The 17,671-nt window shown below is 44.0% G+C and overlaps 1 protein-coding gene across 7 annotated transcripts in view; it reads right to left on the reverse strand.

Annotated features, from left to right (window-relative positions):
• Positions 1–17,671, reverse strand: part of Map4k3 (mitogen-activated protein kinase kinase kinase kinase 3) — a 161,012-nt gene that overhangs the window by 44,513 nt on the left and 98,828 nt on the right. For 4 of the 7 annotated variants that reach the window (XM_076558828.1, XM_076558830.1, XM_006988361.3 and 1 more), the window contains 6 exons: positions 17,531–17,593; positions 17,363–17,444; positions 17,165–17,275; positions 9,341–9,419; positions 3,765–3,823; positions 2,578–2,640 (listed from right to left, as the gene is read on the reverse strand). In XM_076558828.1, the coding sequence (XP_076414943.1) occupies positions 2,578–2,640; positions 3,765–3,823; positions 9,341–9,419; positions 17,165–17,275; positions 17,363–17,444; positions 17,531–17,593 (457 nt within the window). The remainder of the gene's footprint in view (positions 1–2,577; positions 2,641–3,764; positions 3,824–9,340; positions 9,420–17,164; positions 17,276–17,362; positions 17,445–17,530; positions 17,594–17,671) is intronic. The other 3 variants (XM_076558829.1, XM_006988363.3, XM_016006827.2) reach the window with 1 other exon arrangement.

The raw sequence follows: 17,671 nt of genomic DNA on the forward strand, positions 1-17,671 counted from the left end.
CACACACACACACACACACACACACCACAGCACAGGGCTGAGGCCACTAGCCCCAACTGTTACGCTTAGCTAATGAACAAGGACAACATTCAGCTCCTTTGCATCTTGAATGCTACATTTGTAAAACAAGGAAAATAAGGCAAAAACAGTCTTGTGTGCCCAAATGATTATGACATCAGTAGGTGATATAATCATGGGGCCACTGCTAGATATATACTCTCCATTGTTGATTCTAAACACAAACTTGGTGTTTAGAATAACACACAACATGTAAAACTGTCGACATAAATGCTAGCTTTTTGTTACCACTAGGAATGAGTCTTTACAGCTGATCTTTATGCACTGTAGAGTCTAGTGTGTCAGGTGTCCCCCTTCTTCCATAGCTATCTAGAGGTTAAGGGTTCCTAACGCCCTCCCCTGCGTCACAAGACACTCCTGACTCCAAGACAGGATGGGAGGAGCCAGGGATGTGGCAACTCAGTCAGGTTGGGGCTGGTTCCACACGGTTCTAATGTCTGATATCTGGCTCTTGCTGTCATCCATTCCTCACAGAAGATGTTAGTAAATAGTGGGGTGACTTCAACTTCTGAGTCTGTCACCTACTTCCTCTGCAACATTCGCCAATTGTCATTCTAGTCTGAACATCCAATTCTGAAGGAAATTATAATCCAGAAATGACTCTTTTCTTTGGATTGTCTCCCACCCGGCCCCTCAGGTTAACACTGAAACCCCATCCTCGCACTTTAAGAAGCCCTTTGAAACACACCTCCTGCTTCGGAGTCACACATCTGCTCACTCCCTGGGCCTCCCTCGGCCTCCTCCCGCCCTCTGAGGCTGCTGCCTTGCAACAACCAGTTTCTCCATTCTTTTCTTTTCTTCATCACCGGCTCTCCCTAAGCTTCAGGCTGTCCTAGGACTCAGGTTGTATGTAGCTCAGGTTGGCCCTGAACTTAGTTCTCTTCCTGCCTTAGCCTCCCAAGTGCTGGAATTATCGGCATGAGCCGCCACACCCAGCTGCATTATCCCCTTTCTTCAGATGCCCACTGTAGACAACACATGAAACTTCACAGCTTCATCATCTTCTCCTTGATGACTCAGCTCCGTCTCTTTGAGCTAACTCCCACTTCTAAAAGTAGTGTAACGGTGTCTTAACTTCAGCTCCTTGTCAAATACCTCTTAAAACTGTGGTCTGTGCCAGCGATCCCACACTGATTGCCAGGAAACAGGAGCACCTATCTGTTTCCTTCCCTGACGGTTCACAGTGAATCTGCAGCCTTAATTCCTCTCAGAAGCACAAAAGCCACACTGGCCCAGAGCAGCTTTGGGTTTCTGACCTCCACGGTACCCATGTGTTTGCTCCACGGCCAGCAATTGACTGGTGGCCACATTGTGGTAATCGACCTTATGTGTTTTTGCATGGCTAAGAACTTACATCTGCACTGGTGGCGGGTGGAGGTGGCATACACCTTTAACCCAAGTACTCAGGAGGCAGAGGCAGGCAGATCTCTGAGTCTGAGGCCACCCTGGTCTACAGAGTGAGTTCTAGGACAGCCAGGGCTGTTACACAGAGAAACCCTGACTCAACAAACAAACAAACAAACAAACAAACAAAAAACCCCAAACCAAAACCAAACAACAAAAAAAGAATTTTTATTTATTAAGTATTGCTTCATCTAATGAGACAGTAACTTCTCTCTCCAAAAGAATGATGTCTAAAATCTTGTTTTATAAATATTATAAGATATGGGTTTCAGCATTTATATAAAACTTTAGACTAACCAGGACTCAAAGAGGTATCCAATCAAGTTAGAGAGAAAGAGAAAGAAAACCCCATTTTGAGAGGCAGAAGCACAGAATGTGGGAATAAATGTTGGGGTAACCAGGGGTTCTGGCCAGCCATATGAATAGAAGGAACTACTTAGTAATGTTTTAGAAAGCACTAGCTATCTAATATTTACTAGGTGAAGTTCTCCTATGCAATGGGAAGATAATCTTAATATATATAACTTCAGGGATGCTGTACAGTCCAGATCTTTTTCATGAGAAAAGTAGACATGGCATAATGCTAACAAATTCAAAATTTCACCTGACTCTACTGATAAATTAGGGATAAATCATTTGTTCAAATTATATACGATGCATGCAATATATAGTATATACAATATATTAATATACATTATATAAATGCCATTTATATGTAGTATCGTTACATATATGAATGTATATATATATCAATGGTTTATCATTCTTCAAAATAAGATATATCACGAATATTGGACATTTTTTACAAAGAAATGTCATTTCTAAAAAAAAAACCTTCACATTTGTGTAAGAAATTAAATTTAAAAAAAATTAATTAAATTTTTTATAGAAGAAAAAAATGTTTACTACTGCAATTTTACACTTGAGTAGATTTGACTTGTCATGGGAAAAAGTTACTGCATTTTTTTTATATATGAAAGCTTGCTAAATGACAAGCTTTAGTTTATAATACGATAAAACTGGACCAAATGTCTGAGCTTAGGAGAGTTAAGACTAAAACAATGCTGACAAAGAAAATCAGAAGATGAGAAATACCAGATTAGATCTTGCAGTGTAGTATATTTCTTCTGAACTGTCGAAAAAACCATCACTGTCGGGCTGTTTAGCAGAGACCAAGAAACCCAGGTTATTGACACTTAGACTGACAGGCCACAAACTCACAAGGGACGCTCTCACGGGGGAGGTGGGTCCTGCTAACACAATTTTATTAAGGCAAATGCACAATCAAACGATAGCAAGTGGGCTCCACACAAGCAACATGACAACGACCGCTTGATAACACAGTTACTAGGTTAGCGCTGGTCCACTCAGGCTGCCTTAACAAAACACGGTTAGCATTCATTCATAAACACTGTGGCTGTTTCTTAACCTGCTCCACCCTTCCACAAGAATGGTGGGCTTTAACGTTAAAATATGATCATTTTAGGATTTTAACATTCTCTTCCTTCAGGCTAGTACCCTGACATGGTAAGACAAAGGCTAATGTCTTCCTTTGTGCCAGTCAAGTGGTGAGAATACGCATTCAACTTCAGGAGAAAGCTCCTACTGTATCAGCCTTCGGGATTTATTAACCATGATTTTCTTCTAATTTATTAATGGGAAAGGAAAAACCCACCATACTAATAATCTGCAGCCTTGGCAAAACAATTTTATTAGGATTTTTTTTAAAGCTCATTTTGACTCTTCTATAAAGTATTAACTACTCAGATATTTGCAGAGCACCCTGCCTCCAAGACTGGACCAGAGAGAGCATTGCATCTGGACAACAGGACATAAACACCACCACAGAAGGAAGGAAGCCTCAGGAGCCTGTGTACGCAGGCAAGCTCCCTTTGTTTAGAGGCAAACGATCCATTCTCCACACCTGCTGAGTGTTAGCACTCTAAACATGCCAGGCCAGGCTGCTGCTTAGAGACCATGGCACTTTTCCTGATGGCCACAAAAACAAAAAACAAAAAACAAAACCCTCAAAACCAAACATGAATTAAAAAAAAAAAAAAAAAAAGGCCAGCATTTAAAACAGAGAATGGTAAACTTATCTCTTCAAATAATTTTGAAAATACTCAATTTCAGCAACACAGATTTATTTATTCAGTATTTCAAATTACCATTTTTTTCCAAATACTTTTGAAAATATTAATTACTAGCTAGTCAGTACCAATCACAAAGGCAAATTTAAGATTTATGTTCAGAGGTTAACATTCCAAGACCAGGTTACTTACAAGTTCGTGATGTGGCTCTGTTTCCTTCCGTAAGGGAGGATCAAATTTTACCTGGCCAACTGAGAAGAAAAAGAAGTTTGTCAGGATATGGGATGTTTCCTTCCTGTTTTTTGCTTGTTGGCTTTGTTTTGAGACAGGGTCTCATCATTTTAGCTCAGGCTAGCCTTGAACACAGGAACTTCCTGTCAATATTAAGTGATGTAACATCTTAATTTATTTATTCATGTATGCATGCATGTAGTACTGGGGGTTGGCAGTACTGGGGGTTGGCAGTACTGGGGGTTGGCAGTACTGGGGGTTGGACCAGGGCCTTGTTCATAACAGGCAATTGCTCTGCACTGAGTTTACCCTTTGCCTACTAGGCATTTTCTAGAGTAAAAAAAGTAACAAGCAAAATGACATGCTGAAATCAGGCTCTAACTTGCTCATGTGCTATGGTCTAGTAGAAGAGACCTTCTGCTTGGTATTTGGGAAGGCAGACGTCAGTTGGTACGAGTGGGTGTGGGGGTCAGCTGCAAGATGGCCCAGTGACCTCTGTGTCCTCTCCTATACTAGATCAGAGTGTGTGGGGATGATAAAGCAAGCACGGCAGACTAACTAATGGCTGACCTTCAAGGTAAGGTTCTGTCTTTGCCTCGGATCATCTAGTGTGGAGGAAACCCCTTTGTGAGCCGCCCTAAGGAGAGGGAGGGCCTTCAGCTACCAGTCCTGTGAGTATGGAAGCAACCCTCTAGCCCAGCCAAGCCTTCAACGATCACAGCTCCAGATAACATCCTGACAGCGGTGTCAACAGGGCTCTGAGCCACAAACACTCCACCGTGCTGTGGTGGTTCCAAGAAGACTGGCCCTATTGGTCAGCAGGGAACGGAGCTGCTTGAAAGCATTGCAAGATCAGGAGGTGTGGCCCTGCTGGAGGACTTGTGTCCCTGAGGGCGGGCTCTGAGTTTCAGAAGCCCACGCCAGGCCCAGGCTCTCTCTCTGCCTGCAGATCAGGAAGTGGTTCTTGGCTATTGCTCCAGTTGCCATGATCCGCCATTCTCCCTGCCATGATGAGAATAGACTGACCCTCTGAAACTGTAAGCAAGCCCCCAGTTAAATGCTTCCTTTTCTTTTCTTTTGGCTCTTTGAAACAGGGTTTCTCTGTGTAGTTTTGGCGCCTTTCCTGGAACTCCCTCTGTAGCCCAGGCTGGCCTCGAACTCACAGAGACCCACCTGCCTCTGCCTCCCGAGTGCTGGGATTGAAGGTGTACATTACTACCGCCCGGCTAATGCTTTCTTTTCTAAGAGCTGCCGTGGTCATTGTGTCTCTTCACAGCAATGGAACAGTGACTAAGACAGACGATGATGGTACCAGGGACCTGGGTATTGGTGTGACAGGCTTGACAGTGATGCTTGTCAGTAGAAAATGGAAAACCTTGAGACTCTGGACTGAAAAAGCAACTGGACGCTTTAAGTGGGGTTTATATGGCCATCCTAGTAGGAACATGGACATCGGTGCGGAGGGAGATGTGGACTGCAGGGCCAGCACCAGAAGGTTTCAGAAGGAAAGAATGTTAGTAACAGGCTCAGAGACCATTCTTGTGCTATTCTGGCAAAGAATACGGCTGCCTTTTGCCCTTGTCCTAACAATCTGTCTGAGGCTAAACTGAAGAGTTCTGGATTAATGGCACTGGCAGAATTGACTGCAAGATAACCTAATATTGACTGTGTCCTGTGGTTATTAGTAATCACTCTTATGCAGATCTATAATGAAAGAGAGTAAGCTGGTCAAAGAAAAATAGAAAATGTACAGTTTGAAGGGAAAAGGAACACTAGGAAGTGTAATGGAGTTAAGTCCTGTGTCAATGAGATAAACAGACTAAAGAAAAGTCTTATGCTAAATGGAATAAAGGGAGTAGTGACCTCAGGCCAAGACCCTACCCAGCTAAGCTTCCAATTTGTGAAGAGGAATTCAAGAAAAGCTTGAGTAGTGACGGAAACCATCTACAACAGAGATCTGATGCAGACATAACTGAAGGAGGACTGTGGTGGTTGGAAAGAAGATGGCCCCCCAAAGGAAGTGGTGCTATTAGGAGGCGTGGCCTTGTTGGAGAAGGTGCAGTCTTACTGGAAGTGGGTCACCATGGAGCCAGGCTTTGAGGTCTCATGTATGCTCAAGATACTGCCCACTGTCTCAGTTCACTTCCTGTTGCCTTGGGATCAAGATGCAGAGCTCTACAGCACCGTGTCTGTCTGCCTGCATGCTGCCATACTCCATGCTCCCCACCATGAAGACAGAAGACTACACCTCTCAAACTGTAAGCCGCCACCTCAACTAAATGTTTTCCTTTCTGAGTCGCTGTTGACATGGTGTCTCTTCACGCAAGAGAAACCCTAACTAAGACAGAGGCCAAGTTCCCCATCCAGCAGCAAAACTTGGCAGCTTCAGCCATGTGGTTCTACATTTAGAGTTAAGGAACCAAGAGAGGAGTTGTGGAATCTCCAGCCATGGCTAAGGAAAGCTCGAGGCCAGGTGTGTGTCAGGGCTGTCCCTGCAAGAAGGCCCAGAGAGGCCTTCCGTGAAGCTGTGAAGATGAAGCCCGAATTGTATTCGAGACCCCAGGATGTTAGAGATGCCAGAATCTTGGGATGCCTGACAAGGAAGGCTGAAGACAGCACGGAATGAGCCCAAGGGAGCGAAGTGTGCTGCAGTTCACAAAGCTGACAGGAGCTGGAGGGCTGGCGAGCACGGACAGCAGACGCAGAGATGCAGAGTGTGGAGTTTGCCCAGCTGAGTGTTGGCCTAGCTCTGATCCAGTATTTCCTCACTATGCTCCCTTTCCCCCACTTTGAAATGGGAATATATATTCTGTGCCATTTTATGGTGGAAGTAAATCTGCTTTTTGATTTTCATTTTATAGGGGTTACAGTGAAGGGAGTCCCAGGAGTCTCAGAACAGACTGGACTTTAACAGTGTTGAGACTGTGATAGTCTACTGGGACTTCTGAAGTTGGACTGAATACATTTTTGCTTTCTGATATGGCTACAAGCTTATGGAGGTCAGCCAGTGGAATGCAGTGGTTTGATAAGAATGGCACCCACAGGTTCATATATTTGAATACTTAAGTTATCAGGGAGTGGAACTGTTTGAAAAGATCAGAGGTGTGGCCTTGTTGGACTAGGTGTGGCCTCACTGGGAGGGGGTTTTCAGGTTTCAAAAGTCCATTCGAGACCCAGGCTCTCTCGGTTGGCCGTTGATCAGGATGTAGATCTTAGGTGCCCCACCACGATCCTAATGGCCTGACCCTCTGAAACTGTAAATGTGGTAGTCTGACTAAGAATGGCCCCCATAATCTCATAGATTTGAATGCTCAGTCATCAGGGAGTGACCCTATTTGAGAAGGACTAGGAGGTGTGGCCTTGTTGGAGGCAGTGTATCACTGGGGTGGGCTTTGAAGTTTCAGAAGCCCATGCCAGGCCTACTTCTCACTCTTCCTGCAGCCTGTGGATCAGGATGTAGCTCTTGGCTACTGCTCCAGTGCCATGCACGCCCCCCAATTACATGCTTTCCTTTCTAAGAGTTGTCGTGGTCATGGTGTCTCTTCACAGCAACAGAAGAACAGTGACTGAGACACACGCTAGACTTCTGCCCCTCAGGATCTTTGTGAGACAATGGATGTTTTCCAGTCAGCTGAACTTCCTGCAGTCTCCTATTCTTTGGTGCTCTAATGTCAAAGTTGGTCTGGAGTACTCTTCAAGAATGAGTCCTTCATCACTGTTCGCACACAATCTCACATCAACGATTACAAAATAACTTCCAGCAAGGTATTAAAACAGTAGTCAGCATTGCTCCCTGTTCCTGTGCTCTGTGGATGGGGACGCATTCCCAGGGGGATGACGAAAGTCTCCAGAGACTCATTCTTCATACCTAACACTGGCATCACTCGTGTGTTCTGATGCTGGGTTCCCCGAGTTCCTGACGCTGTGACACGCCTCTGTCACAGTCTTCTTCCGGCTACTGTTTAAATGACTGCCGACCATCCATCCCAGTGGGCAACCCTGCTTGTGCTCTTAACAATGCCCAACCCTGCCTGTAACTGTCTCTCGGGCTGTGTCTGTCGCTCCTACCGCTTCCCTGCATGTACACAAGGCAAGAGCTGAAGGCAAAGGGGCTTCCTGAAAGAGAAAGGGCATCAAGCAGCCTTTCTGCAAACAAGGAAGTTTTCACTCCTGTTGCATTGCTTGAACACCATTTAGTTGAGAACTGGTCACATGGAGAAATGTCAGGTAGCTGGAAACAAAACATTACGAAGAAAAAATATACTCAATCATTCTTCCAAAGCCTGTCTTTATAGGAACAGTATGGAACACCCTTCTACATAGCAAATTTTATACGTCATCATAAAACACCTTGTACTAGCTATTGTTTTCAACTTAACACAATCTCGAGTCATCTGAGAGGAGGGAACCTTAATTAAGAAAGTGCTCCCACCAGACTGGCCAGTGGGCAAGCCTGTGGAGATTTTTTTTGACTGATGATTGATGGGGGTTGGGGGCTGTCCAGTTCACTAGGGTGGTGCCACTGTGGGCTGGTGGTCCTGGGTGTTTTAAGAAAGCATGCTGAGCAAGCCAGTAAGCAGGATTCCTCCACGGTGTCTGCACTGGCTCCTGCCCTACCTGGAGTTCCTGTCAAGTGCCTTTCCTAGATGATGGCCTACAAGCTATAAGATGAAAAAACCCTTTCCTCCCCAAGTTTTTGTCATGGTGTCTTATCACAACAACAGAAATTCTAAGTAAGATACGCCCCAAAAATTTATTAAAACCAAGAATAAGCCTTGAAAGTCTCAGATATCAAATCTATAAATAACCAAAATGGAGTTTGAATCCTGTTCTTCCCTCCACATATGAAGAATACGACACTTACTAAAGTCTGTTATCTGTCCCTACTCACAGGGACATGTACAGAGTACACAGGAGCCTCAGGAAAGTTAGGCTAGAGGTGTCTAGTTTCCTGCAGCACATACACATACAGGAAGTTGATGGTTGTTGATACAGATTAGCAAAGAGTGATCAAGAGATCAACGTGTGGACTCCTGGGCCAATGTGAGACCAGCCCTTAGGCAGGCTCTGGATGGGTGAAGCCTGAGAAGGTACCTTTAAGTCCCAGGGAACTCAGCTGGTTTGCAGACATCTCTCTAGTTCGCACACAGTGTGGCCCTTCGGCACAGGCACACGTGTGCTGGGAGCTTCTCAGAAGATCCACTCCGCCCTGTCTACTGAACCACAGGCCGCATTTAACCAGCTCTCCAGGTAACTCAAAAGCACTCAGGAGCCAAGATGCATTCCCTTGATGACGTCGATCTTCTCAGTTCCCATGTTTTACTTTTCCTTCCAAAATGTAACATATATATCCCCTTTCTTGTCACCAAAAGTTCCAAAGGAATAAAGAAAATAAAATTTGTATAGCCCTCATTAAATTTTACATATAACAGTATTTACAAAGAAAAAGAAACAAAAAAAAATAATTCTAACTAAACTACAGTTTAAAAATCTCGTTTTTGGTCACTGAATTATGATGGTTAAGGGTCTGTACTCACAGTTTATCTCTGAGCGTGTTTTTTCTTCTCTTACATTTCTACTTGTTGAAGGAATTCTATGTGGAACAGCAACAAGAGGCTTAAAAAAAAAACAACCAAAATTATTGCTATGTAACATCTGACAATCAAGTCAGTTTTATCCACAGAATTATGCAAAGATAAATGAAATGCTTCATTTTACAAAAATGAGAATTAGAGCAAATTTTCATATTTTAAAAAGGTAATCACAGTATCAGTTCAAACTATGAACGTAAAAATAAAAATATTTTAAGTTGTCCACTCAAAGCAAATTTGTTTTTATTCTGGTAGAACGTGCTTATAAGACTAGGTGAAATACACAAAGAAGTAAGTCATGTATCTGTTTATTTGTACGCATAACATTAGGGGTGTACAGATCCATTTCCTAAGAATAAATTGGTTATACTCAGGCAGAGAAAACAGAACAGTGGTTCTCAGCCTGTGAGTCAGGACCCAAGTGTGTGTGTGTGTCTGTAATGACCCTTTCACAGGGTTCACAATATCAGACATCCTACATATCAGATATTTTTGTTATGATTCATAACAGTAGCAAAATTACAGTTGTGAAGTAGCAACAGAAATAATGTTATGTTTGGGGGTCAGCACAGCATGAAGAACTGTGTTAAAGGGTCGCAGCATTAGGAAGGCTGAGAGCCACTGAGCCAGAAGCAGTGGGGGGGGGGGCACACCTATAGTCCCAGCCACTCCGGGGTGGGGGCTGAGGCAGCAGGAGGTACCCTGAGTGATGAACGCTAGCCTGGGTAGTATAACGAGACCGCTTCCAAACGGGAGATGAAAAGAGACCTGAAACCATGATGAAGACAAAGGAGAGACAGCACTCTGGGGATCTGTACACAGCATTTCAGAATAATGGAGCCCAGACATCTTTTACTCATGTTTCATTTTTATTATATCTTGGTTTCTGATGTGTACACATTCAGGCATGTGTGGAGGTCAGAGGACAATCTGGGAGAGTTGGTTCTTTCCTTCCACCACGTAGGTCGAGGGATGGAACTCGACTGTCGGGTTGGGTGGCAGACACCTTTACCCACTGAGCCGTCTGGCCCTCAAGTGTCTTTTAAACCTATTCTTTGACATACAGATTTCTGAAATACCATTAAGTACACATTCACTTGCAGAGGGTAGGAGATGGCGGCCTGTTTCATTTTTTTTTGCCACAATATGAAGTGAACTGACTGAAGTAAGACTGTTCAAAACTGTGCAATTCTATTTCCGTCAACTCCAGCATCTGTTTCTCAGGAGCCCCTGGCCCCCTTCGTTAAAAGCATGTTCTTTGTTCCATCTTAGTCTCTCTGGATTTTAGATACACAGTTATAATTTCTGCTAGAAAAGGCAAGTCCACAGCAATCATGGAATTGTAAGGGGTTGTTCTCAGAAGCTGGCTTTGGAACTCTTACTCTGCGTATGTCAATGTGAGAGCTGTCAATGACTCCAAGTATCAAAAGGATGAAGGGAAACTTATGGTTTGAGGAAACTCTTGGGAATGAAACCTCCAGCATGTTGGGAATCGGATTCCCAGAAGACATGAGTAGACAACGATGATCTAGAGGCCATATTATTCCCAGCATGGAGAACAGAGACAAACCAAAGCCCTGATGGGGTTTTCCATGTACCTGTACTGATGGAGAGGGTTGTACAAGAAAGTCTCCCCAAACAATGCACACAGAGGAGGATTACCGGGAGAGAGGGCTGTCATGACACCTTCCCCGAAGTTATAGCAGGTGGGATGACACTGGGCACAGCTTAGTCTAATTAACGTGGCCAAAAAGGAAGAGCTCGAATAGGCAGAACAGAGTTCAGGATCTGGGGATGGGGGCCCCCTGAAGGGACAAAGGCCACAGAGATACACTCTCAAAATACAAAATTTAAGCTTGACTCTCCAAATACAAATTGTCTAAAATCTAGTCATAAAATCTGCTGTGGTAAGTTCCCAAGTATAGGGGAGACAGTAATTCACAAAACCAATTATGAAGCAGGGGCCACCCTCATGGACTGAGAGAAACAAGCTGCTCACAAAGATGAGTAACTTTCAACTTCCTTTTTAAGCAATGCTTTCCATACCTTAAGGCTGAAATAACTTGTAAGATGTATTAAATATTGTGAGTAAAATAAACCATTTTTGGTTTGTCAAAAAAAAAAAAAAAGCAATCCCTTTATTTGTCTGTTTATTTACTATGTGTGCACACGTGTGTGGACACACACGCAGTGGCATGCACGTGGAGGTCAGAGGACAACCTGAGTGAGTCATTTTTCTCCTTCCAACATGCATGTTCCAGGGATTGAACTCAGGTCCTTAGGCTTGGCAGCAAGAGCCCTTATTTATAACCACTGTGCCATCTCACCAACCACCCTCCTTTTAATCCACAGTATCTCTATATAGCCCAGGCTAGCCTTCTTTTACTCATTTAGTCTCTACCTCAGTTCTGGCATTACAGATGTGCACCACCATGACCAACTATTCCTTTTTACTTTAAGATTTTATGTTGCTCATAATAGCCTCAAACTTTCTAAGTAACTGAGGCTAGCCTTGAACTTTTCATCTTGATTCCAGACCTTCCAAGTGCTGAGATTGTAGGTCTGCACAAGCATGCTTGGCTTAGGCTTAAAAAAATACTTATTGACAAATACATAAAATTTTATCCTTTATAAGCCATTTCATGTTGATCCAAGTTATTATTCATAGGTTCTATGACTATTGGATAGGTAACATAAGCCAGTTTATTTATTTATATATACATATTGGATTTCACCATCGAAGACTTTTGGGGTCCAGCCCCTAAAAGCCTTTCCAGGGTTCCAGAAGAGATGCTACCAGCAGCGAGAATTAATCTGAGGGATACCTGAATAAATCTAAGCACACCAAGCTCTTTAGTCCATTCACTTTATTCTTCTAAGACAAATCTCTCTACACAGCTTCAGTTCTGTCCTCATCCTTAGCTCCTCCCTGTCCCTTCCTCTCCTGTCCTCTCATTGTTCTAAGAAAGGAGGGTCTGAGCTTAATTTGCACAAGAAACAAAGCTATGTACCTAACACAAGCGAGCCTAGGTCTGGAATGCTTATTCTGTCTGCTATTTGTCCTTGGATGTTTGAGAGGTATCTCAGATTGTCCAGAGCTGGGTCTGGCCTTGGATACTAGCTAAAGGAGATGTCTGATTCTAATACTAAAAAAAGAGGGGAAAAAAAAAAAGCCTGGAAGAAGGAAGCCTTGCCTGTGTGACTGTTATCCAAATGTATAGGGAAACTGTATAGGGAAAAACTATGCCCAGAGAATGACCAATCCACACTGTTAGGTCTCAGGAGAAGGAATCAACTGGGGAAACTATAACAGCACACATGAAATTCACAGCAGAAAGCAGCCGATGTATTCAAAAGCCAAATAACACCAATACTCCTTGAGCCTTGCCTTCCTCTGGAAAAGTCCTTGACCTTCCAGGTAATAGCTTTTGTCAGTGAGCTGAATTCCTACTACATATTTCTATGGCTCACAGCATTTCACTATGTAGCAAACACTGGCTTTGAACCTGTGATCCTGTTAAAGATGATGATTAAAGTGTCATCATGCTGGGCAAGCTAGTGTTTTATAACCAGAGGGAAATTTTGTACATTAAGAGACATATGGCATTATTGGGGACACTTCTGGTTGAAGGGTGCTACTGCAACTAAAAGGAGTGGCCAGGGATACCGATGATCTTCCTGCTCTCACGGTAGCTGCTCGCAACCAGTGCTCGTCTGACAATAAATGCACATAGCGCTCAGTCTGACATGACCTTCGGCAAAGGGAGCAGTGGTGGCCTCAATGTCCCTTCTAGGTGAAGCCAAGTATGGCTCATGGTCAATCCCACTGCAGTCTGTTTCTATAGAAAGGGTTCACTGCAGAGTCACCAAGCCCCTCCAGGGGTTCTCCCCCTCCACTCACTACTCAAGTCTGGAACTGACGGCCACGGGCTCAAACTCAAGTCCACTTCTGTCTGGAGTTTTAGGGACAATGGATGCCAATCATCTTAGGTCAATGATCTAAGACAGTGAATTCTGAAGCTTTGATGTCATTAAGTTCACTTTCGGGTCCCCATCTTTAAAAACATAACCAGGCATGTACATCTTACCACAAAAAGAAACTTGTGCTCACCCCAACAATAATCTCCCTTAAATTTTCTAGGAATTTTACAAAACAAGAAAAGTACAATCTTTCTTTAAGAGAGGTTAGTTTTTTGTCAACCTGACACAGGCTGGGGTCGATGCCTCCATCAGACTGGCCAGTAGTCAAGACTACAAATTCATGATTACTATGGGAGGGCTCAGCCCACGGTGGGCAGTGCCACCTTGTGCAGGTGTCCCTGGGTGGTACAAGAAAGCCACGAAGAACAAGACAGCAAGCGTGTGCCTCCATGGTGTCGGCTTCGGCTCCTGCCTTCAGCTTCTGCTCTGGCTTCTTCAACGATCGACCATGATTGCGACTGTGAGCCAAATAAACCTCCTCCTTCTCCTTCTCCTCCTCCTCCCTCCTCCTCCCTCCTCCTCCTCCTCCTCCTCCTCCTCCTCCTCCTCCCTCGGTTGGTTTTATCACAGCACGGGCAGGAGAACTGGGACACAGCAATGACTTCCTCTCACAGGAAGTATCTCTGAGTCCTCTCACAGGAAGTGCGTCTGAGTCCTCTCACAGGAAGTGTGTCTGAGTCCTCACAGGAAGTGTGTCTGAGTCCTCACAGGAAGTGTGTCTGAGTTCTCTAACGGAAAGTGGCTATTCTTTTTTCTCACTCCTGAAGCAGAGCTTTTGAAGATTAGGGGATGTATTTCATCCACAGTAGCTTCCCAATAGTGTTCACTGGGCCGAATATAAATTCACATTCAAAACTGAATACTTCCATAATCCAATAGCTGTTCAAAGGCTGCAACCAGCTTTTGAAAAGAAACCACAGAGAAACGTGGCAGAGGGAAATCTGTAATTAAAGAAAATCTGCTGCAGCCTTTCCACTAAGTGAACAAGAGAGAAACCCAAGGAGCAATGCCAAAAGCTTTAAAGACTGTTTTTCTTCAGTGAACAAATTTTCTCCCTTATGTTCGTTTTCTTGAAGGAGTAGTCCCCTCTTCTCTTTCCTTGTATTAGAATTATCCTAAGAGACTGCCCCTAAGAAAGGGCAGAGTGGGGATGAGCTCATCTACTTACTGTACATGCAGGGCGTTCTTACAACCTTAGGGCGTCCTGAGGCCTGTGTGGAACCCTCAGCAGCTCCTTCCTACACTTGAGGCTGGATGTAGCAGCCATCTCAGGTGATAACGATGCTAACAAGTTTCTCCTGTACAAAAGGCTCACACCCCCATTGCCGCTGCCTGGAGTCTTCAGAAGCCTCCTTCCACACGGTGTCTCCATTTAATACATTATTTGTCTTCTTTGGACACAGTGCAAAGAGGACATGCCGTGTTACAAGTGAGCTGAGCTCAGACAACAGCAGAGCGTTTACTGCCCTGCCATAGGAAACGGCCCTTGCCTGGCACTGCTGATCCCAGTCACTACAGCATGCTGGTTGGACCTGCAGCAAATACAGCCGTCCACCTTGGCTCACCAACTGCCATGTGAACAGCAGGCTCACATCACAAGTGTGACCAGAAGGAGCATGGCGGAAAGCATCCTTGCTCTGTGTCATGAAGTCGAAAGATGAGGTGTGACCGACTTGGCAGCCACTGGCCAGCCGGCTACAGTGATTTACATTATTTTCCAACATGAAAACGAAATACACATATATTAGCCTTACTTCCTATTATATGTTAATACTACATAATTTCATCCATATATATATATATATAATTGATAATAAGAATTTTTAATGCTTTGACAAAAAATTAAAATCTCATGGAAAAAAAATCTAATTATTTCCATTGATTATTAAGACTGCTTTGCCGGGTTTTGCTTACATGGTCTAGAGTCTTATTATACACCCCAGGCAGACCGTGGCTTCTAATCTCCCCGCTTCAGCCTCCTGAGTGCTGAGATTACAAGCATATACCGCCACGGCTGGCCTAGAGGTCACTTTAACAGCCCCTGTACTGTGCAGATACAGGACCTCCTGTGTACTAGTCAAATTCATACTGCCAAGTTTCCTAAACTGACACAAAATAGCAAACAAATGATCTCCCTAGTACTGGATCAAATACACTTTACACTTCACTTTCCTACTTGCCAACTCCTTTTCAGAACTTATCAAAAAGACGGTCCTTTGATCAGGGTATAACTATGGAGAGCTAGAACGATGCTGAGTTGACGCAGGGTTCTCCCTGAGGACATGCTGACCATCCACCTGATTTATGGAGAGGATTCTCGTTCCTTCCGAGTCACCTTTGAACTCTGAAAACAGTAACGGAGCGTGGCTGTGCCACAAATACTGAGTCGACCGCAGGCACATGGCTATTCTTATGCTAGGAGTGGGGGATATGCCGACAGAAATGGGGTTCCACCAATACCAACGCTTCTGGCACGTTAGGGCTATTTTATCTCTAACACACAGGGGCTTCTTGTAGAATACTATTTTAAGGTGTGTTACTTTTGTTTATGCTCTGGAACATTTGCTGGGGGATGTTCTGTATGTCAAATTGCTCTGATTGGTCAATAAATAAAACACTGATTGGCCAGTGGCTAGGCAGGAAGTAAAGGCGGGACTAACAGAGAGGAGAAAAGAAAGAACAGGAAGGCAGAAGGAGTCACTGCCAGCCGTAGCCAGGACAAGCAGCATGTGAAGATGCCGGTAAGCCACGAGCCACGTGGCAAGGTATAGATTTATGGAAATGGATTAATTTAAGCTATAAGAACAGTTAGCAAGAAGCCTGCCATGGCCATACAGTTTGTAAGCAATATAAGTCTCTGTGTTTACTTGGTTGGGTCTGAGCGGCTGTGGGGATTGGCGGGTGACAAACATTTGTCCTGACTGTGGGCAAGGCAGGAAAACTCTAGATACAAACATTTGTTTGATGATGCAAAGATGTGTTTGGTTAAATAAAATTCACCTGTGGTCAGGAGGCTGCGTCAGCAGCTAGCTGACCGGAAGTGGTAGGGAGGAGCCAGGTGAGAAAGGGTCTTTAAGGAGGGGCGAGGAGAAGCACAGGGGCTTTTAGGAGGACGCGAGGAGGGGAGCCACTCGCTGTTCAGCCTCTCTGAGGAGCAGAGTTCCACCTGAACCTTTGACTCCTGAGTTCTTTAGAGGGACAGAGGTTTAGTTAAGTTCCCTTCGTAGCCGGAGCCTGAGGGAACAGAATTCTGTCTGCCTACAGCCCTTGACCTAACTGCTGCTGCTGGGAGCAGAGGAGCTGCAGCTGCTGGTTCGGACAGCCATGGCTTAAAAGGCAGCAACCATGAAAACAGAGGACAACACGGGCTTGGCTTTGTTCCCATAGTGGAGAATCACGGTTTCAGTTGTTACCCACCAACTCCCAGTATCGGATGAAGCCTGGCCCGAGGGCTCTTTCCAGAAGACTGGATTGTTTTAACATCATCTAGGTGCTCTTCACTTGATGACTGAGCAACCTACAGTGACTACTTTGAAGTAACTACAGTAATTTCAACAACAACAAAATGATTTTGCCATCTTCCACAGTGATCATCAAACAGCCGGTAAGAAAAATCTAGCAAGTGATGACTTCCCAGGACAAAGAATTAGTTACCCTCCCTAACCAACAGTTAACTAGATAAAAATGTTCAAACACTGAATCATACACACACACACACACACACACACACACACACACACACACACACACACAGAATTATGTGCACTAGCTAGTGAAAACAATTCCTACCTCAGGGTCATCATCATCAAAATCGTGGTATGTGGAATGATCTGGATTATTCACTTTATCCAGCAACTCTATTGCCAAAGACCTTGTCAGAGGCTGGGTGACAAAGGGGTGCTATAAATAAAACACACAGAACACTTTAGAAATTTGATGAAACACCTTATCTTATGAATATGAGACTGTTTGGGGGTAAAATAATACCTGTAGTAGCTTTTCTGCATTGGGTCTTTTTTTTGGATTTTTGGTAAGTGCCATCTTCACAAAATGATGAAAACTATTTGACCTGAGAAAGGTTGAAAATTAAGCTTCTGTATTTTAATTCCCTTTTTGCTCATCTTGCTATAAAAGTCAATAAGCAAAGATACTTACCACTTCAACTTATCTTTTAGTTTAGGAGGCTGAAAATTACTCTTTGTCATTAGAAATAATGCCCTGAAAAACAAATAAAACATTGCATATTTCAACATTTCACATTCTAGTAAGAGGAATATCTAGTCCTAACAAGACTAA

This window comes from Peromyscus maniculatus, chromosome 22, assembly GCF_049852395.1.
Source record: "Peromyscus maniculatus bairdii isolate BWxNUB_F1_BW_parent chromosome 22, HU_Pman_BW_mat_3.1, whole genome shotgun sequence".
NCBI classification, from domain to species: domain Eukaryota; kingdom Metazoa; phylum Chordata; class Mammalia; order Rodentia; family Cricetidae; genus Peromyscus; species Peromyscus maniculatus.